Source organism: Arvicanthis niloticus, chromosome 6, assembly GCF_011762505.2.
Source record: "Arvicanthis niloticus isolate mArvNil1 chromosome 6, mArvNil1.pat.X, whole genome shotgun sequence".
NCBI lineage: Eukaryota > Metazoa > Chordata > Mammalia > Rodentia > Muridae > Arvicanthis > Arvicanthis niloticus.
The window spans coordinates 36,590,365-36,617,803 of record NC_047663.1 but is presented as its reverse complement, the minus strand read 5'-3'; the positions used below and the strand labels follow the sequence as shown (position 1 = coordinate 36,617,803).

Genomic DNA, 27,439 nt, shown 5'->3' with positions numbered 1-27,439 from the left:
TATTTCTCTGTTTCTCTGTCGCCCCCACCCCACCTCCATCCCTGTTTGTGTGTCTGTCTCAGTGGGTGTTCTTTACTGTATATTTCTAAATGCTTAACCTTGAGTTTCTGGACCCTTGCATAGTATGTGAATTGTTCAGAGATCAGCAAGTGTCTGAAGTGTTTCTGGTCCTTTGTAAGTGGCATACAACTGACCGCTAAGTCATCATTGTTGTGTATTCTGTCGCCAGGGAATTCTTACATACTCTCTCAGAGAATATGTGTAATGGCTCTCATGTACTGGGGATGCCTTAAAGCCTCTATTAGTAGAGATTTCAGTCATCCTGACAACTACTAGAGAGACGAGGCAGGAGGATTTCAAGTTCAAATCCTGTCTATGTAATTTAGTGAGAAACTTTTAAAATAAATAGTAAAAAGAAACTGGGTTTGGATATATTAGGGCATTTGTGTAGCTTGTGTGAGGCACTGGGCTTAGTACCCAGTACTGAAAAAGAAATAAAAAATCCAATCTAAACCAAACCAAACCAAACCAAACCAAACCAAACCAAGCAAGCAAACAAACAGAAAACAAAGAAACCATCAAGTGTACAAACCCCCTTGATTTCTTGTTTCCTACCGTAAATAATGCCAGCTGCAGTCTCTCTCTGCGGTGTGAGCTTCCTTAATAAGTGATTCCCTGTCCCCATCTTATACTCCACTGGGAGCTGTAGTTCTCAGTCCTGTGTATTAACTAGTGAACTTGAGGGATTGAGTGTATGCAAGTGATTTGTAGTTACAAAGATTGATGACATTCAGCAAGAATTAGGGTCATTGCATTACAGCTTCATTAAATAGATTTAAGTCATGATTTTTGGCATGGTGGTGGCTTCTGCCAGAAATTCTAGCATTTCAGAAGCTGAAACAAGATAACTGCTGTGAACTTGAAGCCTGGGCTATATAAGTATGTTCTAGGACAGCCTTGGCTATTGAGACTTTATTTCAAACAAAACAAAACTTAACATATCCTCACCACTCATAAAAAACCATTTCAAACCAAATTCAGTGTTGTTAAATTCTTAATCAATTGGCAAACAGTGCCACTGCATAACATTATTGTGCCTTGTTTGTCCTCCAGTTTCTGCACTATTCCAAACTTTTAAGTAATGTCTTAACTGTATTTAAGTTGATACAGATTTCATGTATTTTTCTGTGCCTTAAATTGGATTGATACACAGATTGACAGAGTTGTTGGGAGGCAGGCACACTGCATTGGCCTTTGAGGCAGCTCATTTGCCTGTGGCGTGTGCCTTCTCTTCATTTATTATACCCACTGTAGTTGATTGATTTTCATATAGTCCAGGGTGGCCTCATCCTTATCCACATGCTTCCATTTTTGGAATGCTGGGATCGTAGGTCTGTTGTGCCTAGTTTTGCAGTGCTGTAGATTGAGCTTGTAGTTTGGCAGGAGGAGGGAAGCTATTTACCAACTCTGCTGCATTTTCAGCCTGGTACTCTGTTCTGAAAGAAGTAGGATTGTACCTTGTGCAGAGTCACAAGATCTCTACTTAATGAGGATGTCATTTTGATCATGCAGACATTTAGCTTCTGAAGTAGAATGGGAAGCTTTTGCATAATGCATTCTTAGCTGAAGGCCTTAGTTATGCATGAATACAATGTGAGCATTGTAAAATGAGCAGAGTCCTCTGTGCCCATCAGAGCGGGCATCATGGGGATTTGTGCCAAAGCATGGATGCCCAGGTAAAGGGAGCTGATAGAGAACTGGTAACAGAGCGCATCCAACAGGACGAGAAAGGAGACACCTGTGTGTTCGGATGTACACAAAGGTTGGGCTTAAGCAGCTGTCCAATGAGGAAATCTGAAACCCAGGTATGATTAGGAAAACAAAAGACAAAGACTGATAGATGTCATTAGTAGTCATTTTAAGGATCCTTTGAAGTTGAAAGGCAGATACAGAGTCTCCAGAGAGACCAGAGTGTCTGATAAACAGTCTCCTTGCATCTGCCTGTGTTTTCAGTTTGTGAAGGAAAGTTATTCTGTGCAGCACTAATGTTATTAGTGTTAGAATGTCTGTTCTTTGTTTATGTTAATGATGAGCAACACATGGAACACATGGAAATGAGTTTAAAGTAGCTTTAAAATGCAAAGTTATAATTTTGGGTAAGAGAAGCTTGCTTGCTTCATATAGTTTTCATTTTGGGAAGGCAAGGCCTTGGTATTTATCCAGGCTGGCTTGCAACTACCACTCCCTACGTTTGTAATATGAATCAGAAAGGATTGATAAAGTCCTGTCTTCTGGGTCAGTTTATATGTTAAATTTACCTCCATGTCTTTGGGTTATTCATAAGGTAAGAGGGCTACCCTGATGTTTCCTGGTCCTGTACAGATATGGGTATGTGCAGATATGGTGAATTAAACTGTTGTTTTCTGTTTCCTGCACATGATTCTCACCTATTGAGTTGCTGGCTAGCAGAGCGCTCAAAAGCATGTTTCATATAATCACAAAACAAACAGAAAATAAAACACAGGTTTTCTAAGCCGATAGAACCTTAAAAGGCCATTAATCAGAGGCATGATGTTTTAGCAAACCCACAAATTGTTATTTAAAGTATGTGTGCATATTTCTGGGTTGCACTCAGATTTTCTTACTCTGATCTAACATTTAATCTTATTTATGGCTGCTGTCTAACAGAGCTTAGCGATATCCTTCAGCCCTGTTTGCAGTCTTCATTATCTCTCCATAGCATTCATTATCCCTCCACCTCCTGACCCTCTCACTGTCTTGGCTAGTGGGAGGAAGAGGCAGGCAGATCCTCAGAGTTTGAGGCCTTTCTGGTTGTCTCAGGCATATAGGCCTGAGAGTATTGAAGTCTTGTTTTCCTGTATTCAAGTTGTACCTCTGTTCTAACAGCTTTCTGGTCTGGTTTCTGGTAAAATTGCATCAGTTTCTTGTGCCTTTAAGATTCTTTACTCAAACAAGAAATTAGGCCAAGCTCACAGCCGCCCTCCTTCCTCAGTGCCCCTAGTGTTCCTCCGGTCAACGATGTGGCCACTACAGTTTTCTGCTATGGGATAGGAGCTGATGTGGGGCTCTTGGATTCTGTCTCTTGATTTTGATTTAAAAGCCTTAGTTCTGGTAATGCCCAGTTGCCTCTGTTTACTTTTTAAAATGGCATTGTAAACATCTTTGAATTCTTTGTGATATTTCAGTTTTAGATCTTCAATCTTGACACTGTTCACTTGTTTGTAGAGTTTAGCTGGAGGTCACAGTTAATCCTTAGTGGAGTTATGCTTATAAGTCTGGGATAATGCTCTGTGGCTGATAGTAGCTATAAAATATTGTTCTGGTGAGCAGAAAACAATTTGCTTTTACTCCACTACTCTGAGGCCCTGGAGCCAAGCCAGTAAGTGTCTTCCTTAGGTTGCAGTCAAAGAAGATATTTAAAAGCATCTAATATCAGTAGGATTGGTTACAGGAGTTGATTTAAAGTTAGATTGTTCAGATTTCCAGTTTTGTTTTTTTGAGACAGTAGTCTTCCCTGGCTTAGCTTAGTCTTCAGTCGTGGCATGGCCTGTATGTCCTGACGTTCCTTTCTGAACCTTCCTTCTTGGCGTTTAAAAGCAAACGTGGAGAATAACTGCCTCTAACACTGTTTTAGCATTTAGATGTCTCATTATAATAGAAACAATGCTAATTTCAAATCTATAAACACTTCATACTACAGAGTAGGAACTTGTGTTTGTGTGTGTGGTCTTTGTATAGTCTTCAGAATGCCCGTGTTTTATGTGCCAGCACAATATGCCTTCAGTCATGACAGCACCAACGTGATTCCCTAGACACCCTGATAGGCAGGAGAGATCCAACAGTAAGGAGAAGAGGGCAAATCCCTGTGAGGCCCTATCTAAGAGTACAGATATAATTAATAGTAGACACATCCTAACACACTTGTTGGTTTCAGCAGCTGGCACTGGAAGAAGTGGATGCTAACAGACTATGTGACATCATCTGGTTTTCCCGCATCCTGCTACAGAGGCATCCTTTGATGTTGCTCTCTGCTCATTGCCCACGTTCCCTCAACCTCCCTTTCTACCACTGTAGCATCATTTTCTTTCTGATATGTTTGTACTTGGTTATAATTGCTCTCTCACCCTTCTTGCATCTATTTTAGGCTTTCTACCCTCTCCAAAATGTATTTTTAAATTAATGAACTTTATACTTAGGAACTTGAGTCATTTCCTTGTAACTTTATCTTGTTCTTTAGGAATTACAGTATAGAGGCTTAGTGAAAAGTGGTTTCCAGGTCTTCCTGCTTTAGTGGCAGGAGGTTACTAGAGATGTGGGGAAAGTATAAGTCATTTAAGAATTAAAATAAGGAATACTGGACTGGGCATGGTTGTGCATGCATTTGACCCCAGCACTTGGGAGGCAAAAGCAGGCAGACCTGTATGAGTTCAAACCAACCTGGTCTACATAGTTCCAGAACAGGCAGGAGTAGATAGAGAGACCCTGTCCAAAAGCTAAACAGATTAACAGATACCATTATTTGAATTTTAAGAGGTTTTTTTAAATTTTTAAAAATTTTCCTCAAGAAGTAATGCATTCATGGAAAAGGTATTATGACAATTCTTAATACTGATTTTTAAAATTTGCAGGTTGTTATCCTTGTCCTGGGCCAAACATGAATCCCATTGCTCTTGGGAGCCGCTGGCTTGCTTATGCAGAAAATAAGGTAAGGTTTGGCCCAGGTGTGGGTTAGTTGTGGTTGACTGTTGATGCTGAATATTGGTATAGTTGGTGAATACTAGCTGTGAGTGTTTTGTTTTGTTTGCCTTTACTTTTACAACTGCTACTCTGACTGTTAAGGATTCATAGCTGGGCCTTGTGGCCACATCTGCTCCAACAAAGCCCCATCTCCAAAGTGCCACTTCCTGGGCCAAGCATATTTAAACCACCACACCTGGGGTGCCCAGGCCAGCTTTATATGGTGAGCCCCAAAATGGTCCATTATCTAATTAGAAATTAGGTAATTTCCTAAAACAGAAAAATTTTATTTTCTTCCTTTGTTTTTGTGACAGGGTCTTTTGAGCTCAGGCTGGACTTGATGTCCTGAAGTACTGGGACTAGCAGCATGTGTCACCACATGATAGCTGTCCTTAAACCAAGGTTTTGTAGAGCCTTTGTTGTTCTAGCCTGGTTTCTGCACAAAACTTTTGCCCAGAGATTTTTTCAATATTAATTAAAGCATTGAGATTGATCATCACAGAAATGCTTACTAAAAGACAGTAGTTTCCAGGAATAATCTTGAAGCCTTTTGCCTTGGCTAGATTGGAATCATGGGACATGGGACAATTCTATTGGCCTTATGGTCAACAACTAGATTCTACACTTGTTGTAATAATTAAAGCACACACAAGGCCTTGTTGGATACACACACACACACACACACACACACACACACACACAATTATTACCTTGGTTTGCCATATTATTAAATGTTGTTATATGTATTTTTACATCTTAAAGCTTTATTTATATACAGTCCAATACAAATCATAAATTTTGAATTACAAAATAAGGTATAAATTCTTCTTAGGCCATTTAGGACTCTACCTGTAAATGTAGAATAAAGTCTAAAAAGTCCTGTTGGCTTTGCGGATTAAAATTCTTGTTTCATTTTTCTTGGTTACTTGGTTATTTTGCCTTGAGAATATATGAAATGGTACAAAATAGTTCTTGACAAAATCAGGATGTGGTGCATAAAGTAAGTACTTTGTAAAGCCACAGAACTCATAAATCAACTGGCCTCTGGAATGCATAGAATCAAGGATGGGCTAATGAAATCATTTTTCTAGATGAAGTCTTTAATTCCTTTTCCAAAATCCTGTCTGCAAAAATTAAGATATTTTGCACGTTACTGAGTTCTCTATTTATACTCTTTCTCCTCTCGGCTCTTCATTTTCTCATAAAAATAGCTCTTTTCAAACGATTCTTTTCAAGTAATGCAAGAGCCGTACAGTTAAGTAGGGTGACATAATGGTGTCTCCTAATGTTTATATTTGTCATGCATTTCCCCTGAGTGCTGGAGACATCCATGAAGAAAGTGTGTAAGCTGTCTCTTGGTACTTGCCAGTATCCTCCCACATGTGGGGGGAAGCTGCACATTAACAGTGGAGCTACAATTAGTTACATACTGTTATGTGGTGAAGCAGCTCCCTTGATAGTTGCATGGCCTTTGCAGACACACACTTGAATGTTTCCTGTCACATACAATGAAGCAGCGTATGTATGCACATGATGAACAGAAAGAGATGCAAAGAACAGCACTTACACAGAGTAGTAGTACTTTCAGTTCTGGGCATTTGGGCCATGAGGCCTACTTTGACATTATTGCAATGTTGAACTGAATTTTAGAAGAGCAGTTTCACTCAGTATGTTTGAGTATATGCATGTGTGGTTGATGTAAGTCAGGTGTCAACTTCTGTTTTTTTGTTTGTTTGTTTGTTTGTTTGTTTGTTTGTTTTTGAGACAAGGTTTCTCACTGAACCTAGAGGTAGGCTGGTGGCCAGCATGCTGCCTGTCTTGACTCCTCACAGTCTGTTTCACAGAGGCATGTATGACCCTACTGGGTATTTTTGTGGTTCCCTGAGGATCCTAATTCAGGTCTCCATAGTTTCAAATGCTCTTGCCTACAGAACCATCTTGCCAGATTTTTTTTCTCCTTGTATTTACTAAAGGTTTTATTTTATTGTTTTTATTTGTTTGTGGTGTGTGTGTGTGTGTGTGTGTGTGTGTGTGTGTGTGTGTGTCTGTGTCTGTGTCTGTGTCTGTGTCTCTGTGTGTATGTGTGGGTATGTGCACATGACTGCCTGAGGAGGCAAGAGATGTTGAATCTTCCTGGAGCCGAAATTACAGGAGGCTGTAAGTTACTTGATGTGGCTGCTGGGAACTGAATTCAGGTCTTTTGAATGAACAATATGCTCCATCTGTCCCCAGGCTCCTTCTGGTTCTTTTTTCTGTGGGTCTTTGTACTGTGGTGTGTGTCTTTATAGAACTCCTCAATGGAAACATCTAGTATATACATACATGCTACCTACATATAGAAATAGGAAAGCATACATATTTGTTCATCTATATATGCATATTCTCATGATATAAAAATAAAATATTGTGTTGATACTTGCCCCAAGTTCTCTTCTGTCCCCACTTCATAGTTGTATGTCTCTTCCTTTACATGGTACATTTTGATGTCTGCATCTATTGTTCAGTTCCTGTAATTCAAAAGTAGTACAGAGGTGCTTACCTGTTCCACCTCAACAGGCAAACCAGAGGCATATCTACTGCCACTGCTGCCTGAAACTGCAGGTGTACACTTCAAGTGTCTTCCTGGGGTACAGTTTGTTATCGTGTGTATGTGTATGTGTATATTTGCATGTATACATGTTCACAAGCGTGTATGGAGCAGAGAACAAGCTAGAGGTGTCATCTCTCTCCCTTTACCATGTGGTTTCTAGACATTGAACTCAGGTGTGGCAACAAATGTCCTCATCTGCTGAGCTATGTCATCAGCTTTCTTATTTATTTTTTGGTCATCTTTTTCTTCAGTCTTCCTCCTTTTTTGATTGGACTTTGATTTTATGTGTTAATGTGTATATTTCCTTTATTCATATTTTATGTACCAATACCATATGTATGTAATATGTACATGTAGCTATTTATATTTTCCTTTTACAAACATAAAAATAGCTTACTTGCTCATTAATGATCATATTGCTTAAGATTATTTTCTAGTCTACTTTGTGGGCTAATTTGGTTTAAAAATGATATATAATTTTTTTGTATACTGTTTCTGACTATATTAGCTATTCTATTTGTCTTTAAATTTTCTTTTAGTCTAATTTAAATATGAAAACATTTATTTTTACTTTTTTGTAATGTTTTTATATATGTATTTACTTTGCTCTTGTTCTGATGGTGAGATGGTTTAGTGGGCAAAGATGTTTGCTGTCCAAAAGTATTTTGGTAACTTGTAGCAGGGAGTAGGTTTCAGCCTTTGCAAAATCCTGCCTTTCTCTTTTTAAGCAGCAGGAGGCAGCAGAGGAAAAATTTTCATACTTCTTTGAGCATGGATGTGTGGTTGAGTGAAGAAGCCGTTCTTTCTATTAGCTAAAATAGTCACTTTCCACATTGTAATTTGTGACAGATACGTTTACTGATCAGACACCTTGAAACCTACTCATTGTGATTCAGTAATAGCTCAGCTCCATGTACCAGGTGTTCTGGTCTGTTATATTCATGTTACTGTGAGGAATGAAAGGATTATATGTGAATCTGTCACAGAATCTGATACACATCATATAAGGCTGCTAATTTTTCTGTATTAATTTCATAGGCCTTGAAATACCTGTCACAATACCACACAGTATCATGCTGTCCTAACACCATGCCGTTGACCGTCTACTTTAAAAATGTTCACTTGAATCTTAGTTATCATCATTTTTGGTAAATATAAGTGTGTTGTTGCCAGTGGAGAATTAGCTTCTGAGTTTCTGCTGAGCACATGAGAATCAAAATCATGATTCACTTTGACAGTTGGAAGTTCAGTCTGTTCCAGGTGGCAAATGCAGTGGCTCTCAGACGTGGACAGTGTGTCCATATGTATCCATTTGTTTATACACATTATATCCACTTTTTCAGGGACACAATTGGATATGCAGATATCCTAAAATATTTGCTTGTTGTTTTGGGTTTTTTTTTTATAATTTTTGTAAGAAATTAAGAGGAGAAAACATTCAATTTGCTAGTATGTCAAATATTTAATGTTAGGAAGTTATATGTAAGTCCTTTGATTATGTTTTTTTAATTTTATTTATGGAAAGGCTGCCAGACCCTGCATCCTACCATTTCAGAGTTTATGAATTCTTAAAGCCTGTTCATCATGTAATTAAAACCATAGTTGAGCATGAAACTGCCTTAGCGGCACCAGAAGAATATATAAAAAGGGGTAAGTGTGTCTCAGCAGGGCTTTTAGCTGTTTTGTCTGTAATACTCGTATGTAAACATTCCCACCCAGCATCCTTGTTATGCTTGTTAAATAGCTGCTGACTAACAGGACGTAGACTTCAACAGCCTCATAGAAAATAACTGTGGTGTTCTCCCCTCCTCATCCCAGCTGATTCGCTGTCATCAGTCCCGTGGTGGAGCCTGTGGAGACAACATTCAGTCCTACACGGCCACTGTCATTAGTGCTGCTAAAGTGAGTACCTCACAAGTTTCTACAAGTTGTGATTGTGTGCAACAATTACCAGGTTTGACTGCTTAATCATGACAAGATTGTCCATTCTGGTTTCATTCACAAGTGTCAAATAAATGTAAGAAGCCCGAATGTTTCACCATTCATAAGAATTTGTGATTTGGAAGCTAATCTTTTGAGGTTAATAGTTCCTTTATTGTGAAGATTGTATGGTTTGTACTTAATCCATTAAAAAGTTGGGTGTATTGCAACTGGATTCAAGTTTGGTAACTAATTAATACCATATTGCAACAAACTGTACATGGTTTAACTGGAGACTTCTGTGATTTGCATTGTCCCATCTATACTGACAGACTCATGGACATCCCTGTACATTTTTGAATATTTTCGAGTCTTCTTGACTTCAAAAATTCCTCATGAAAAATTGAGTTGGTTCCCTGACACATTCAAAGATTCTTTCATATCTAGAGGCTGGCCCCTTGATGTTTGCCCAGTGAATTCTCTGTGTATGTGAGGGTTAATTTTGATGGTGCCTGTTAAACTTTGAGCTGATTATAAGGTATTCTTATAACCACCATCCTTTTGAATTGTGAAGTCTACAACAGAGCAATTCTAATAATAGTGATGACAGAGTGAATCTGAATGACAGCATGTAATCGAAAGCACAACTGCTCAGAGGACAACAGTCTTAAGTCGACCACAGAGCAGGAATCAAAGGTCACACTGTTTCATGTTAAATACAAAAATACTTGAAGATTGTCACAAATGCTTGCACGATGTGCATTAGAATATGTCCCTGGGCCCGATGAGAACCATTACATACTTTCCAGTCAAAAGCAGAATTAGGAAATGTCTTATATACATTTATAGTACTGTATGTTTATATCTCTACTTTTCTTATATAAAAAGACAGTAATTAGGCAAACTCATGAGTATTCCCCCTGCATTTAACAAGGAGACAGTGTTTTGAATGTCGGATTCTTGAACTCAGCTGTCTTGTACTACTGGATCTGGCTGAACATCACTTTCAGTGACCTACTGGGGCTGCAGTTTGTTGTTAGAGGATTTATTTATTTATTTATTTATTTATTTGGTCCAGGAAGGGGCCTGCATTCATTTAAGAAAATGTTTTGTTGTGGATTTATGGAAATGAGGCTTGATGTAATGAATTCAAAATTACAAGTCCAAACCCTGTACATCCCCACCTCCACACTGGGCTATGAGGTGTGTATTCAGGCCATCCTCTTTTAGGCTCTAAGAAATTATGTTCAACAAGTCTTGGTGTCTTACAGTTGTAATGCTTACCCTTGGGAGGCTGAGGCAGGAGAATCACTGCAAGTTGAGGTTAGTTTAGGGTATACAATGAGACCCAGGCCAGCCTGGACTATAGAATGTGTCACTGAGTATTCCTCTGTTTGTCTCCCTGAAGATAATAAATTTAAAACACGTTTGTCTGATTAATTTTCAAAAGGGGCATTTATTATTAATTGAGTGGACTTATGTGTGATAAGCATGTATTCCATTTCTGTTCTGTATCCACAGCTTTACAGGTTAAATTTTTAGGTATATTTTAAATTCAATCGTGTATTAAATCCTGAGTTGTTAAGTTATATTTATAACCAACTTAAATGTCTGTCATTAAATAGTTTTGAAAACTGAACAGTAAAAACATCCATATATAGCACCTATTTATTTGGATTTATATCTGAAAGCATGAATATTTTAAAGTTTCTTCAAAATATTGTCAAATCATTAAAAAATTCATTTAATGGTATTTTTATTGTTTTTGAGATAAGCTTTCATGTAGCCCCTGCTAGTCTCAAACTCAGTATGGCTGAAGATGACCCCAAAATTCTGATTCTCCTCCACCTACCAGACACAGAGTGGTTTTAATTTATATCCTTTCTGTGGGATTTTGTACATAGAGAGAATTGGAGTGTTGCAGTAATTTCTACTCCAGATGATAGTTTTCCCTTGTAAGGCACTGCATATTATCTATTGTTAAACTGACCTTCCAAGGAATGCAGTAGTTTCAATTTTGCATGGTAACTGTATGAATTAGTATAATCCAGAATTTTTCCTTTGTCTTCTTGCTATTATATTGTTGGTATAGGCAGTGTACTTTTTTGGTCCAGAGTGTATTAAATTTACTTGAAATAAAGGGGCTAAGGAGATGGCTCAGTATATGAGATGCTTGTGTAAGCTGGAGGACTGCTATCCCACCTTGACGCCCTGTCACACAGAAGCGCCTCCACTTAAAGGCTGAGTGATAGCCTTGTATGTACTCCATTGCTGGGGAGATTGGAAACAGAAGCATCCTGGGGCCTTGCTTGTCAGGCATTCTGGCCAAACAGCAAGCTCTAGATCCAAGCGAGAGATTGCGTCCCAACCATAAAGTAAGGTGGGCAGCGGCAGTAGAGGAAGACACCTGATTCAGCCTCTGGTCTCCATATGAATTCTAGCCATGGATTCTGCATGCCTCTATATACACAGAGACATAGAACTTCCGAAGATTACTTTAGTGTTCTTTCTGTAATTTAAGGATAAATAATGATGAGGCAGTATGGTGGTGTATACCTGTTGTCTAAGCTATGTGGTAGGCTGAACTAGAAGGTTCATTTGAGTGCATACGCTTGAGACTTCCTGTGCATTAGAGTGATACCGTGTCTGTCTGTTTCTGTCTGAAGATAGAATAAGTAGTGTAGTTAATAAGAAGAAGAGCAATAAGATTATGTCTAATTTTTTAAATGATCACATGTTACCTTGATAAAAAAAATTGATAAGATTATGAAAAATCAAACCTGAGATATGTCTGGCAACTGATATGTGAAAATATCAGAAAACACAAATAATGGCTAGGAGATGGAATACATCACATTTCCTGTGGACTCTTTCTACAGAGTGACCATGAGTGTCATTCTCAGCTCAAAAGTGATCTTTGCCACAATTAACAAAAACATGGCTGAACTCTTTAGCAAGTAAAGCTTGTTAGTCCTGGTTTGAGTTTTATTCCTGTCAGTCTTGAATACCTGCATCTTCACGGTCTCATTTATGATGTTTACTTCCATATATTTTTCAGAAGTTATCCTAAGATTTGTTTAAAAGCTCTATTGCATACAAAAAGAGGTTAATTCTTCTGTTTTAACTACCCTTTACCCCTCAAGAGATAGAACCCTAATCACATTAGGTTCACAGTCACAGAGGTATCCTGAAATCCATCAACCTTTCACTGAACTCGGTGCTATCAACCTACCTTAGTCCCCCAGACTGCTAGGATTACAGGCAGGTGCCAACACCAGCTATATTGTAGGTTCCTTTATGTTTCAATCCAAATAATGAAAGGAGTCTAATCAGGTGGTAGTTTCTAGCAAGGCTAATTACATTACATTACTTCCTAATTCTAAAAATGTGGTAAGTGTGTCACATAGTATCTCTAGAACCTTTCTAGAAGAACAGATTATCCCTAGGCCTGGGTACCCCAACTGGGTGCCTGGATTTCTTTGATTTTTTTCATTCTAGCACATGGTCTCAAAAGTTACACAGTAAAATATGCATGAGAAAGATGACCAGCAAAGTTCTGTCTGCTGAACTTACAGACGACCAAAGCCGAGGGGATCACAATCCCACAAATCAATTACAACTGTTTTGTTTTGTGCTAAAATCTCAAACTGCAGCGATTATAAAACACATTAGTGTTCCTCAATTAGCAGCCAAATGTTTGTTTCAATAATTCACAAGAAATGACTTACACCAAGTCTGTTAGTGTTGTTGAGTAAGCCTGTAAAGGACCAAGGGACCCGGCGCCACAGTGTATTGATGTGAGAGCAGAGCAGGAAGCCTGTTAACCTCTGAGATGCCTCAGCTGCCGCACTCACGCCATCAGTGCTAATGGAGCTGTTCCCAGGCAGGCACAGCCAAGCCTTTATCATGCAGGGCCTTTCACTGTGAACGTGTTTGGTTGTATATCCTCTGTGTTTGCCCCTGAGCATATTGGCTCATGCTTTTATGCCAATGAATAGCACTAGACCTGGGGCATGTAAAAAGTGCAGAGAAGTGCAGGGGAGCAGAGCAGAAGGTAGAGGAAAAGTCAGCGAGAAAACACAAGGAAAGCAGTATGCCTCAGCCATGAGGGCCTGAAGAATGCATGTGCCTCTGGAAAGAACAATGACTTGATAAGACCATCTTTAAAACAAAATGCACCTCTTGAACTTTACAGTCACCAAAGTGTGATAAAGCCATTTAAATTAGAGGTAAGGAGAACAGGGAAGGTGAGTGGCTTGTACATCAAGGAACACTATGCTTTAGAATTGACACAAGCAACATTTTAGCAGTCTTTTGTGACATCTGTAGTCTAGTAGAATGAAGTGTGCACCATTAAGCACTTGTTCCATGGGTAGCAGAAACGATTCTATAGTCTGCGGACACTGGTTGTCTGTCTGTCTTTCTACTTTATTTAAGTAGTTAAGAGGCACAAAGACTTGCTACAAAAACATGGTTTGAGCAAGATATAACCTGGGAATAAAACACTATTGATGGGATGGAGAGAGGTGGTAAATTAATTGTATGATGTCTTTTGCACAATCTGGAGTATATTTAATATATTTAAATTTTTAAAAGTTTCTTCAATCCTTGATTATTTTGAAAAAGTGCTCTCACAGAACAGTATTGTAGCAGTAAGGCAGCTGACCATGTGATTGTAGTAAAGTGTAGACATATTATACGTTCTCTTCCATTGCAGGCAGGTCTGTCACAGGGTCCCCTGCTGTTTTGAACCTTTCTCTGCCCATCAGTGTTCGGTTTCCATTAGTGCTAATGGTGTTGCTCTCTTAAGAGTGTTGTCGTTAATTTATCAGATAACAAGAAGAAACACTGAGAATTTTTATTAAATCAGTTGACCACAGTGGAGAGAAAACACATGAATATAAGACTGTGAGGAGAGAACTGGTAAACACCTATCAAGATTTGATAATTGTAACCAGAGAATCTCATTTGGACAACTTCTTCCTGAGGCTCGCATGGAGAGCTAACTATCTACATAGGAAATTCAGGTGGAATGGGTGAAAAGCAGAGGGGAAGAAACCAAAAAGTATAAACATTGGATTTAGTGCTTCTCTGAAATCAAGAAAGTGTACAAAGTCTTTTTTCCTTATTGGGGTTCCAAGTATCTAATAGGTTTATCTTTATAGTAGTCTAGTAAGACAAAAACAAAACAAAAAAATAAAAAAAAGAAAAGGGCAAATATCTCTGAACCTAAGTAAGTGACTACTAAGAAACACACACATACACACACACACACACACACACACACCCTCAGAGAGAGAGAGAGAGAGAGAGAGAGAGAGAGAGAGAAGGAGGGGGGAGAGGGAAGGGAAGGAGAAAGAAAGAGAGCGAGCATATATTCCTTATTACAGTTAGAGTTATTTTCCCCGTAATTACTTTAGAGGTTATCTCTATTTTAATAAAGCATTTCATCAGTTAGAAGAACTGTTCTTTAATATTGTAGTCTAGACTGCCTGTTCTATGAGAATTATCTCCTTCAAACATTTGTTCTTTGTATAACTTTCTCTATAGTTACTGTCATTACTCTCTGTGTGTCATCTTTTATAGTAGCACAGGTATATTTTAGAGTTATAATGTCTTCCCATTTAGAAATTGAATTACAGTATTTAAAAACCATTGTCACAGGGCAAGCTCTGTTCTAAGTCATATGTTCTAAAACATGTACATTAAGGGGATGCAGTAAAAGAAATATTTTTGTAAATATATAATTGTACCCCTATTAAATGAAATAGCTCTGTGCTTGTAATTATTATCACTTAATTATGGTGACTTTTGGTGCTTTTCTTCCCCTGATCACGTAGAATGGTTGACTGAACATCTGTGGGGTTTATTGCTATATAAGATATTGTAAGAGAATAAAGGCTTGAGGCTAGGAAGTTGACTCAAATGCATATTCTTGTTTTGACTTCACATTTTTTTGTAAGTCATATGTTTTGTCTTTTGTTATATAGACACTGAAAAGTGGCCTGACAATGGTTGGGAAAGTAGTGACTCAACTGACAGGTACACTGCCCTCAGGGGTGACAGAAGATGATGTTGCCATACACTGCAACTCCAGACGGAGCCCCTTGGTGCCAGGCATCATCACAGTCATAGACACTGAGACGGTTGGAGAAGGCCAGGTAAGTACCCCAGATGAACGACATTGTGATATCTGCAAGGTGGAGCCCATATTAGAGTCAACCAAAAGGTACTTTGCCCAAAGCGATTTGTAGTTTTAGAAATCATTTCTTGTCAGATTGTTTTCTCCCATTCTAGGAAGGCAGCGTTATTGTCAATTGGTTAGTTCAATCATGAATGTTCAAACCCTAAAGGGAAAGCTGAAGAAATCTCCTCTTACCTCTCACTACATGTGTTTTATAAGTACTTTCACACCTATTTGCAGTATTATGTTTACACTGGTTTTTGGCAAAATATCATGATATAATCTCTACCCCATGATTAATATATTTCTCCTAAGGACATGAAAAGATAGAACAGCAGTCTGGGGAACTTACATGTGTGATGGCAATAAGAAAATAAGTACCGGTAATTGCCTTAGTTTAGTGTGTTGTTTGGAATTTTATAACATTTTCATTATTTTAGCTTTTGAAGGACAAAGTCTCACTGCCCCCCAGCCTGTCAGTGACAGTCCTCCTGCCTCAGTGTTCCATGTGCTGGGCTTACAGGCAAGAGCCACCATGCCCAGCTAACATGTCTCAAGCCAGATGATATGTAAGACAATTTCCTGCTGTAAAATCCTGTATCTTCTGACAGTAAGTCTAGTTAGAATCATTTAGAAGGGTGGCTCAATGAAACACAGAAGAAAATTTGCCTTTGTATTGTTGATCATAAGATGTTTTTGGCAAAACGTCTCCAACCTATCTCTTCTCTTCAGTTTCTTTCATTTTGTAGTTAAAATATTTTTGTAATGGCATAATTTTAAAATCTTATTGTTTAAGGTTATCATTATAACAAATATAATCTAAGGTATTTCTAGAAGGAAAAGTATTAGGTTTGTTGAACACACTGTTAATGTAGAGTGTGTATTTATATTACATTCAGAAAAATAGTGAGTTTCTAAAGTATTGGCTTTAATATTGCATGTTTTGTTGAGAAGCCTGCTTCCACTGTATATGGGTCAGCATCATGATGAAAAATTGCTTTTGGCAGCTACTTATGTGCTGTGGAAGGATCAAAAGGGACTTTGAAAAAGAGTAGACTTCAGTGCAATTAAAACAAAAAATTCTTTGAAATTCTGTGTTGAGATTGGTTGTGTTTTTTAAAATTTAAATAATAGTAATTTTCTATTTCCTTCTTAATGTTGAAGTTAATCAAATACATTGTATTGATTTTTTTAAGTATATGTTTTTCTATTGACTATTAGAAAAAATATTCAGAGAGATAGAAAAAAAGAACTTATATGGATTGGCATATCTTATTCTGTCTGTTTGTCTGTCTGTCTGTCTGAACCCTGGATTTCAGGGCCTACTCTCTAAAATAGTCAAGGGATATGGGAATTTTCTATGGTGAACAAATGGATAGTCCTTGAACCAAAATGCTTAAACCAGAAGTATTACAAGAAAAATTGGTTTTTTTATGGTTTTTTTTTTTTTTTACTGTAGTTCAGAGAATACCACAGTTTTGTTGTCTGTCTGTCTGTCTGCCTGCCTGCCTGCCTGCCTGCCTGCCTAATTTCTAGGACAGGAAATAAATAACATGCCCGTTTCACAGAACTATATTTTCAAAGCAATCAGAATTCTGTAGTACAATGCTGCCTCTTTCTTTCATTTACGTGAATCCTTTTTTTCAGCAAGACAGCTTTGTGTGAGATAGTTCGGAGAAGCAGACTGCTTTCCACTGTACTGCACAGCATGAGAGGGAACACAGCACCGGTTCTAGCAAGTTCTATTGCTCTGTAACCATCTCTGCCATGCTCTTCCCTCCCATGCACATCTCAGCAGTTATACATTGTCTTCTGTGATTTAAATCCACTGAGACTTTAATATAGTTTCACATTCACTCTGGCAGCATATAAGATCTGATTCCCCATCTTTCTGTTGCTGTATTGATTAATTTGATTTTATGGCAATGGGATCATCGCATGGGAACTGCATTAAGCAGGAATGGATTTAATTGACTTTGTGTCCATTTCCATCTTTGTTACTTTCATGGTTTATTTAAAAGCATTTCTTGACTGGAGAAGTTAAGTGGTAAGATTTGCCTTTTACACATTTATGAAATCGAAGTTAGCAATGTGGCAAAACCAATAAGTGAAATCAAATCCCTTAGAATGGCTGTCTAAAGCTGAGCTGGGTTTTGCCTCTGACCAGGTATCCTCACGAAGCTTTTATTAGTTAATTTGTTTTGTATTGTTTAGTATAGTTTTCGATGCAAATTATGGCTTCATTCTGCATAGATAAGTAGTCAGGTCCTATTGTAGGGAAATTATCCTGGACTAATGATGGTTTTAGTGGTTTCAAGCTTTAGGCAGTAATGAAACAGTGCAAAGAACCTTTTCAAGTGTGTATTGTTGTTTATCTTTGTGCATTCTATACGTAGAACAATCATGTGGGTTTTTTTTTTTTTGTATTATAGCTTGAATTTGCTCAACACTAATGTCATTTTTGCTGGAAGCTTCTGTTTTTAGTGTTGATATCTAGTTGAGTATGCAATACTAACTGCCTCCCAAGGACATGTTTAGGGCCTAGGGTTTAAATGTATACAAGTGATGCAGATGATTCTGGGCCAGAAGGCTGAAGATCAGATGCTCCAAGGTTTTGTCGTAGAGGGAGTGTCCAGGTGTTCAGTGGTCTCTATAAATTGGCTAAGGTTTAGAAGCTATGCTTTGTGCTTCTGATAATTTTAGTTAACTCAGTCACTCTGGATTTCTGACAGGGTTATAAACTTATAGTCCCATAACCAATTCTAGCTATTTACTTTGAGAGAAAAGATTTGAGTGGATGGTTTTCAGTTGACATTCATTCTAAAGCCAAGAAAAAAGCCAGGTTCAGAACTAAGTGTTTTAGTTAGGAGAGATGACAGAGGTTCTGGGTTAGTCAACAAAATGATGGACTGGGTATTAGGACTATCAAATTGGTACAAATTGGCATAATTGTATTTTGAGAGAAAAGTTTTATTTTAACAGGAAGGGTGATATGTAGGAGGAGCTAAGGTGGGAGGGGTACCGAGAGCAAGAGATGCAGTAAGGAGAGGAGATGAAGGAGAGGAGAAGCTAGGTGATGAGAGAGAGAAAGAGAGAGAAAGAGAGGGGGGATATGGAGGCAGATGTTCATGTGTCTTCACCAGTCAAAGATAATTGATATATCTAGGCTGGATATTAGGTTACACTTCTGAATGAGCATTACCAAACTTATAAAGCCTTTGATTAACATTTTTAAAAAGTGTAGAAAAGCAAAAAGAAAAGGGGGGCATAGGATAGGGGTTTTCTGGAGGGGGGAATGGGGAAAGGGGATGGCATCTGAAATGTAAATAAAATATCCAATAGAAAAATAATAATAAAAAATAGACAGATGATAAACATCTCATAGAAAAAAGTACATAAATGAAATTTTCACAACTCATTGAAAGAAATTTATAAGTTAAAACTACATACTAGACTCTGAGAAACTCAAAAGTTTTTTAATATAGTCTATATTTGTGTCCATTAGTTTTAAAATAATTTACTCCCATCCTTCAACCCTAACTATATCCTATTTTCTTCATTCATATTTGGAGGCTACTTGGTATTTATTTACTTAATTTTATTTTTTTTGAGACAGTGTCTGATTTTGTAGCCTTTTCTGGCCTCGACTTTTCTATGTAGACCAGGCTGTCCATGAACTCAGAGACAGCCTGTGTCTGTCTCCCATGTCCTGATTGACTTGTATGTCGTTGCTTCTGATTGCCACCTCCTTCTCCTCACAACTATGAATATACTTCTCCATATTGTTGTCATTTTGAACATCTCACATAAACTGAGTCAAATGTTTGATGTATATTTTTAGAACCATCATTTTGTCAATATTCTTTTCTAATATTTCTGTCTGGCTGTAGACTTAAGAGATTTTCCACTTAGAGAGACTCTTATTTGAGTTGGACTGATGACACCACCTCCGCCCAGCCTCCAAGTTCTTTGATATGTTCTGTAAAGAATTCAAAATTGGCAGGTAAACTGTGTCCAGTACTGGCATTCTGAGGTGCAGATCATCTTCTGACTCTTCCGAGTATGGAACATGTTGCGAGGGTTAGCCTGGAAGCCTCTGCAGTGATGCTGTGCACGTTGGCACTTGCATTTGAAATCTCGAAAAATATGAAAGAGAAGGACAGAAACAATATTTGAAGAAATAACCACCAGTTGTAGTGCATAGTTCTTTAGTTCCAAGAGTCACAAGGTGGAGTCAGGAGGATCAGAATTTCAAGGTGATTTTTGCTTAAAAGTGGATTGACTCTGTGAGTTACACAGCAAGACTTTTGTCTCTAAACACAGAAAGTACAACAGTAATTATCTGTGTCGCAGAAAGAAAGATCTATACATACACATACATGTCCCCCTTTGCTTCATTTCTCCTCTTTTAAGATTTATTTTAGTTTATGTATGAGTGCTCTTTCTGCATGTGAGAAGAGGGCAGTAGATCCCCTTACAGACCCCTTACAGATGGTTGTGAGCCACTAGATAGTTGCTGGAAATTGAACTCAGGACCTCTGGAAGAGCAGCCAGTGTTCCTAACTCCTGAACCATTTCTCCAGGTCCTTCATTTCTTTAATATTTGGAGAATATCTAAAATGGGTATATTGGCCATCTTTTGACTTGATATTAAACATGAGTGTTATATCTCTGGTGGAAATGTGCCCTTGAACAGGGTCTACATTTTACTAAAATTCATTCAGTATTAATAAAAATATATGTTGGTATATATATCATGGTCTACTCAGGGACCACAAAGAAATAGTAACACTAATGTATATACGCATACAAGCTCTCTCTCTCTCTCTCTCTCTCTCTCTCTCTCTCTCTAAAGAAATAGTAACACTAATGTATATACGCATACAAGCTCTCTCTCTCTCTCTCTCTCTCTCTCTCTCTCTCTCACACACCCACACACACACACACACACCCACACACACACACACACACATGTTGTATAACCTAAGTTTGTCTCACCTTTCTGCGTTAGCCTCCTGAGTCGAGGGATTGTAGGTTTGTAGTGGGATCTCTAGCTAAAGCTATTTTTTAGAAATCACAAAAGAGGATCATTGGGATAACAACTAGTTTCAATATATTGAAATACGTAGCATATTTAAGTTTAACAATATCAGTAATCTTTCTGTTACTACTATAAGTAGAATCAAATTCAAAGGTATCTAGATTAAGAAAGCCAACCTTTTATCAAAGTGCAAATATCCTGAAAATAACAATGGTATTTGAGTATTTATATTCATGCTATTCTGTGGAGAGTGTCTTGTCTGCTTGCTTTATGTCTGTCTTCTTGCACCCACACAAATGCATGCTTGCTATGTCACACACATAGGGGTCAGAAGACAGCTTGAAGGTGTCAGTTCTCTTTTCTGTTGTGGGTTCCAGGGCCGGACCTCAAGTAGTCAGGTGTGTGGGACAAGGATTTTTACCTGCTGAGCCTTCTTGATAGCCCAATACATGTTTTCTTTGCACAACCAGAATAATAAATAAACTTAGGAAATCTATAAATAGTTGTTAATTAAAAGTGGATTTGTAAATAAATCACAGGCAGATAAAAGACACTTAATAAAATAGGAAGTATTTTGAACTTGATGAAGATAAACTGTCCTGAGATTTCTGGTAGTGGGTAGAACAAAGTGAGTAGACTCCAGCTTGTTAGGAGAGGGAAATACTTCCTTCTTAAGGAACTAACACAGAGAAGAGGAGGACAATGTTGAAAAAATGAAGCGAGAAATAATAAGCTGAACAAAAAAATCAGAAAAATAATAAAAATCATAGAAAAGAAATCTTTGAAAAGATAACAGAATGATTATATTCGAAGGCTGAGTTAGGGGTTTGTCCAGAGTAATATGACAAGAAATTTCATGATAAAATTGAAGACATTTTATGTAACAGCTTATTTTGATAGTTTAGTATTATTTAAAATTCATTGAACTTTGAAGTTGAAATCAGTGACATTTATGGCATGTGAATTGAACCCAAGTAAACTGTCAATGTGCTTAAGCCCTGCAACGGTGCCGTCCTTTCTGTGCCTATTAGGCACAGAATTTACTTTGTATCTTTCAAGGCAGGGGTTACTTTTGGTAAATACTTAGGCTTCTACCAACATTCTTACAGGCAAGAATCTTGTTTTGTCCCCAGGCTGGCCAGGAATCTTCTTTCCTCATCTTCTTTTGTGTTTGTAACATGGTAGACCAGTATATTTCAAAATCCAAGAAGGCTCAGCTGTTAAAGGTGCTTGCTGACCGGAGTCTGATCCTTGAGATATACTTGATAGGAAGGAACTGACTCTTTCAAGTTTTGCTCTGACTTTCACTTGGGTGGACACACAAGTATATAATAAAGGTGTAAAAATGTGAACTGTAATTTATCATTACTCCATTATTATTTGGCTTATTTTTTGTATTTTTAATTCATTGATCTCTTTATAATAATGGGGGGAAAGTGATTTTTTTTCAACAAGTCTCTATCTATAGTCATGTCAAATGTCTGTTTTGGAGTTTATAAACCATCTGGGAGGGGCATGGATTGCTGAAGTTGAGTTCACTTGGATGAGAACAGCCTTTCAGTGTAGTGTGGGCATTTTCTTTAAGGAATTGAGGAGTGTGTCCTGTGGCTGCACGCTCTTAGTGACTGAGGTTAGCCATTCTTTCTCTTTCTGCAGGTGCTTGTGAGTGAAGATTCAGACAGTGATGGCATTGTGGCCCACTTCCCTGCCCATGAGAAGCCAGTGTGCTGTATGGCTTTTAATACTAGTGGTAAGTTTTTTATAAAAACTGTGCATCTCATAGTTTTCTAGGTAATAAGTTTGGACATTGACAATATGTATTGGGGTTGGGCGTTGGAGAGAGCGCCAGCAGTTAAAGCCCTTGCTGTGCTTGCAGAGGGCATGGATTCAGCTGCTAGCACCTACATGTAGATTCACCAACTGGCTATATCTCCAGCCCAGGGGATCTGACACCCTCTTCTGGTCTCCATGGGCACTGCATGCCTGTGCACAAACCCACAGGGAGAAACACATGGTGCATGTGTATCATAAATAATAATAGGACCAGTAAGTGGTCTGTGAATGACTAAGGCTACAGTTCATTCCACCACATCCATTCAGAGTTTCACCACTCGTGAAATGATGTTTGAAATGCTGCAGTTGGCAAGCAGTGCTCCTGAGGTAGCAGTAAGTTTTGCCTTATAACCATGCCTCAAATTCCAGTATCCAGTAACAAGAGTTATTTTTTCACATGACATTGTACTAACTTTCTTTCAGTTTTCTCTCTTTTTTCCCCTCACTGTTCTGCCTTCTTGTTGCTCCCAAAGCATGCGATGATGACTAATATTAATAAAAGTGTGGAACGCTCTATTATCTGCTTTTCCTCTAAACTTGTTTTTTAATAAGAAAAATACTGACCTCTGAGCTAGAACAGTAGTTCTCAAGTCCTCCACTCTTAGGAACAGTTCTTATCCAGCAAGAACAAGCCAGTTTTTACTGTTAGCTTGAACAGAGCAAATACCAGTTTCTTGGTTTGCGGTCTGCGCAGGATAATACGGATGCTGGTGGAAATGAGAGAAGTCTAAACTACCTGGTTTCTAAACAGAAGATGAAACTGCTGTTTGTTTCAAAGCTGATTCTGTCTTTGCTAATGCACAGGCTTCAGGTCCTGCTCATTTGGGTGACATATCTGAGAATTTTAGCATTCCTATCTTATTTTTCAGAAATGATTGGATTGATGGAAAGTTCTGTTTTCCCCCTATTTTCAAATGAAGGGTGAAAACAAGAGAGTCATGTTGAGCACTTTTGATTAATATCCCATCTGATATCCTAATTAGTTGTTTTTGATGAAAAGAGATTTTTATTATAGTTGTTGGTGATCAGTAGGATTGATTTAATTAGCACAGACAAATATCTATTGACATTCTCTGAAAGTTTGAGTTACAATTGGAGACATGCTTTGAAAGTTTATTCTCTTGTGTCACTGTCCTTTGGTCTCCAGAGTGACTTTTTTAAAATTCTGTCTGTGATGCCCACTTCCCTTTGGATTGTCGTGTATTTCGCTCACCCGTGAGTGCTTCTGACATGGGAAGCTGCCTTTTTTCCTGTCTGTGAAGTTGCACTGACAAAGAGAATACTACCTGATGTAAAGATGCCTGCAACACACCACTCTGCATGACCTGCCATACATGTAGATTAAAATGGAAATATTTATATTTACTTTTCTGTATTTGTAGAGCAGTAATGTTTATAAGTATGACACAATTTATTTTGAGGTGATCACTTGTCTAGGTGTTTCTTACCTTTATGAGCTTGCAGTTTGCTTCCAGCTAGGGCTTTGTCTCATCCACCTTTATGTCTAGTGCTTGGCAGGTGTCTCAGTGTATTGACATGCTTATAGGCTACAGGTATAGATTCATGGCACTGGAATTTATCTTCTGCTTTGGAAATAAAAGCGATCAGTCAATAGATTACTTAGGTTTTTTTTGGGCGGGGGGGTTGAGGTCCTGGAGGTTGAGGGCTGGGTATGTGCTAGGCAAATGCTGTCACTAAGTTGTATACATGGCTCGTTCTTTTTTTTCCTCCTTTTTTTAAATTGATATTTTGACCAAAGCCCTCTTGAACTGCTTTGAAATTTACTCACTTTGATATGGTTCATGTATCTAGAGCTTTCTTATACTGGCTTCATATTATTCCACAGAGGCCGTCTGTGATCTTTGTTAGTATCATTGGAAATATTTCACAAAGAAGCACTGATCAGATAGGCTTTTATTATATAATCATCTGAATATTATTGAAAATTACTAAACAGTGTACACACACAATATACACACACCACATGACATGCTCAGTATTTGTTTGTTCTTATCTTTTTGGAGATGGGGGCTGTAACCAGGGCCTCTGAAGTGCTGAGCAAGGCTTTTGTGTTACTAAACTGTTTAAAACTGTCTATCAAAAAATACTGAGTTCTGATTATACTGGTTTCATCTCAACGCACTTTTAAGCCAGTGCCTTCCTACCTTGTCTTGTTAAGACTTGGTGATTTAGTTTTCTGAAACCCAAGTGTGTTAAGTGTGGTATCAACAAGGAAGGTGAATGCTATCTGGTAGAAGGACAGGATACTGGTTGAAAAATAAATGCTAGTCTGTGTTGGGCGTGTGTTGTGTGATGGAGAGTCATAATTCTTGAAAAGGAAATCAGCTCTTAAGTTTTGACTAAACTTATACAGAGCTGGCTGGGACATAACTGTTCCTTGTATAGAAGCCAGTGCTAGCTCAATGGAGGCTGCCTCTGGGAAGCAGAAGCACTGGGCAGTGAGACTCTCTCTGCTCAACATATAGAAGCTTTGCTTTACAGTTTTCATAATTTTGGTAGGTGTCTTGGTCAGGGTTTCTATTCCTGAACAAAACACCATGAAACAGAAGCAAGCTGGGGAGGAAAGGGTTTGTTCAGCTTACATTTCCACATTGCTGTTCATCACCAAAGGAAGTCAGGACTGGAACTCAAGCAGATTAGGAAGCAGGAGCTTATGCAGAGTCCATGGAGGGATGTTACTGGCTTGCTTCCCTTGGCTTGTTTAGCTTGCTTTCTTATAGAACCCAGTACTTCCAGCCCAGGGATGGCACTGCCCACAGTGGGCCCTCCCTAATTGAGAAAATGCCCTACAGTTGGATCTCATTCAGGCATTTCTTCAAGGGAGGCTTTTTTTCTCTGTGATAACTCTAGCTTGTGTCAAGGTGACACACAAAACCAGCCAGTACAGTAGGGTTTTGAAAATGTTCTCTATGTGTATAATATTTGACTTAGGTGGTGATTTTTATAATGAAATCTTGTTCAACTAGTTAGGTATGTTGTAGTTTGTAGGCAGAGATTTTTTTTTTTAAAGTGTATTTGTATGATGGTTTTGCCTGGATATGTATCATGTGTATACAGTGCCCGTGGAGGCCAGAAGAAGGTGGTCCTTTAGCATCAGACTTACAGCTAGATGTGAGCCCCCATGTGGGTGTTGGGATCTGACCCTAAGTCCTTGATAAGATCAATCAAGTGCTGCCTCTCTCTAGCCCCTGAGACAGAGGTGTATGCAGTTGCTTACATTCACCTGAGATCTTTACTGTTTGACTGTGGATGCTTCCGTTGTGAATGCTGCTGTTGCTTAATGAGGCACAAAGGGATAGAAAACATTCAGTTGTCTAAGATATGTAAAACATCTAATTGTCAATGATTTGGATGGAAATCTTGATTGTTTTTTCAATTGTAAAGCAAGTACTCATTAAGAGTTACTCAGTCTCTTATAAAGAGTCACCTGGTTAGCCATGGCTTTCTTTAGTAAGCACTTGTCATCAGGTGACCTCCTTTTTTCTCTCATATGTAGCCCAGGTGGCCTCCATTCTTATTCTGGGTTGGTGGGGCATAGGCTTGGCCACATTCCCAGATTTCATTAATGTTCTGTCTGGCTTCTCAGTGTTTTCTCTTCCTTCTTGTATTTAGATGTGTGTGTTCACACACACCATGTTACTGCACATGTGTCTAAATAGATGGCTGTGATTCCTTTTCCTCTGTTTAGTTTAAATGATCAGGATAGCAGAGATAATTTTTTTTTACTTTTCATTTGAATTCTCCTTTATAGATTCACTACTAAGCTGGGTATTATGCATAATGATATAAAATAAGATTTTCTCCCTTTGCTGGCAGAATTCTATTGTTAGGACTTGAGTTGTATAAATTGGATGGATCTTAATGCAGTATGCACCTTTTGTATTTAAATTGACCTGTTTGGTGTATTTGATTCTTTAATTTAATTGGCTTTTATTGAACAGTAAGTTTTAAATTCTTTACTAAATGAACCAGTTCATCTTTACCCAAGCATTTTTCTAAATTCATTTATATCATGAGATTTTACCTCTCTAATTTTAGCCCTCTCTATGCTTTGCCATTTAAAACTAACATTTTCATGGGGCTTATAATAGATAGCAAATAACAATAGTGCTTGTTGGAATATTACAGTTTAGGGAGGTTCTTAAACAATCAAAACACATAAAAGAAGTTGTTGGCATTTTGTTTCTAACACTGGGTCTTCTCAGGCTCTTACTTTATGACTCATACTCAAGGATATGATATATGTAAACTTGTTTTAGTTTTTTTCTTTAAAAAGAGACAGTCTTAGATGACAGTTATGTGATATAATATATGTGAACAATATAAGTAAGAACAAACCAGACCTTTGGTCATCTCCTGGGTAATGTAAAAATTCTGTCAACCATGCATGGCGGAGTACCACCACAGTGCGGGTTAGTGAGGAAAGTTGCCCTGATGTCGGGTCGCTGCCGGCTCTGTTTGTGGGACCTTTCAGAAACGAAATTAGGGATGCCAGTAAACAGGCTTGTGAAACTTCTTGTTGAGCAGCTGTGTTCAGTTTGCTTTTTAATTTCACATTCCCACACTTGTTTATTAGCTGAGACTCTGAGTCCAGAATCAAAACAAATATTTTAATGGTAGTATTTATGATTTGTTTGGAGATGCCTTGCTGAGACCTTTGTAGATTCAATATGGGTGGTATATGTCTGTTGCTTTCAATTATTTAGGTACAAAATGAGTTACATTTTCAAGAGAACTTTTGTGTTCTGCTTTTTAGGGCAGTTTTAGGATTTTAGCACAGTTGAGCAAGAAGTGGAGTCCACACAGGCCATCCTCTCCATGAGCGCACCCTTTCCTGGTGTCTTTCTGCATTACAGGGTACATTACAGGGCTTGGCCCTTCCCCAGGTCAGCACCCACTCTACAGTTTAGCTTATGGCCCACTTATTCTTACCAAATTCAGAAGTTTTAAGCTGTTGCTTTAAGAAAAAATGGATGTGTTTATTTTATGTATATGGGTATTTTGTCTCCATGTAAGTATGTGTACCATGAAATGCTCACAGAGGGACAATTGTTGGCCACAGTGTGGATGCTGGGAGCCTAACTCCTCTGAG

General features: G+C 38.2%; 1 protein-coding gene across 13 annotated transcripts in view; it reads left to right on the top strand.

The window, feature by feature from the left end:
• The window catches only part of Bcas3 (BCAS3 microtubule associated cell migration factor), a 460,608-nt gene that overhangs the window by 105,401 nt on the left and 327,768 nt on the right, over positions 1–27,439 (top strand). For all 13 annotated transcript variants that reach the window (XM_034505325.2, XM_034505328.2, XM_076936103.1 and 10 more), the window contains 4 exons: positions 4,650–4,726; positions 9,167–9,250; positions 15,259–15,429; positions 22,150–22,243. In XM_034505325.2, coding sequence (XP_034361216.1) covers positions 4,650–4,726; positions 9,167–9,250; positions 15,259–15,429; positions 22,150–22,243 — 426 coding nt within the window. The remainder of the gene's footprint in view (positions 1–4,649; positions 4,727–9,166; positions 9,251–15,258; positions 15,430–22,149; positions 22,244–27,439) is intronic.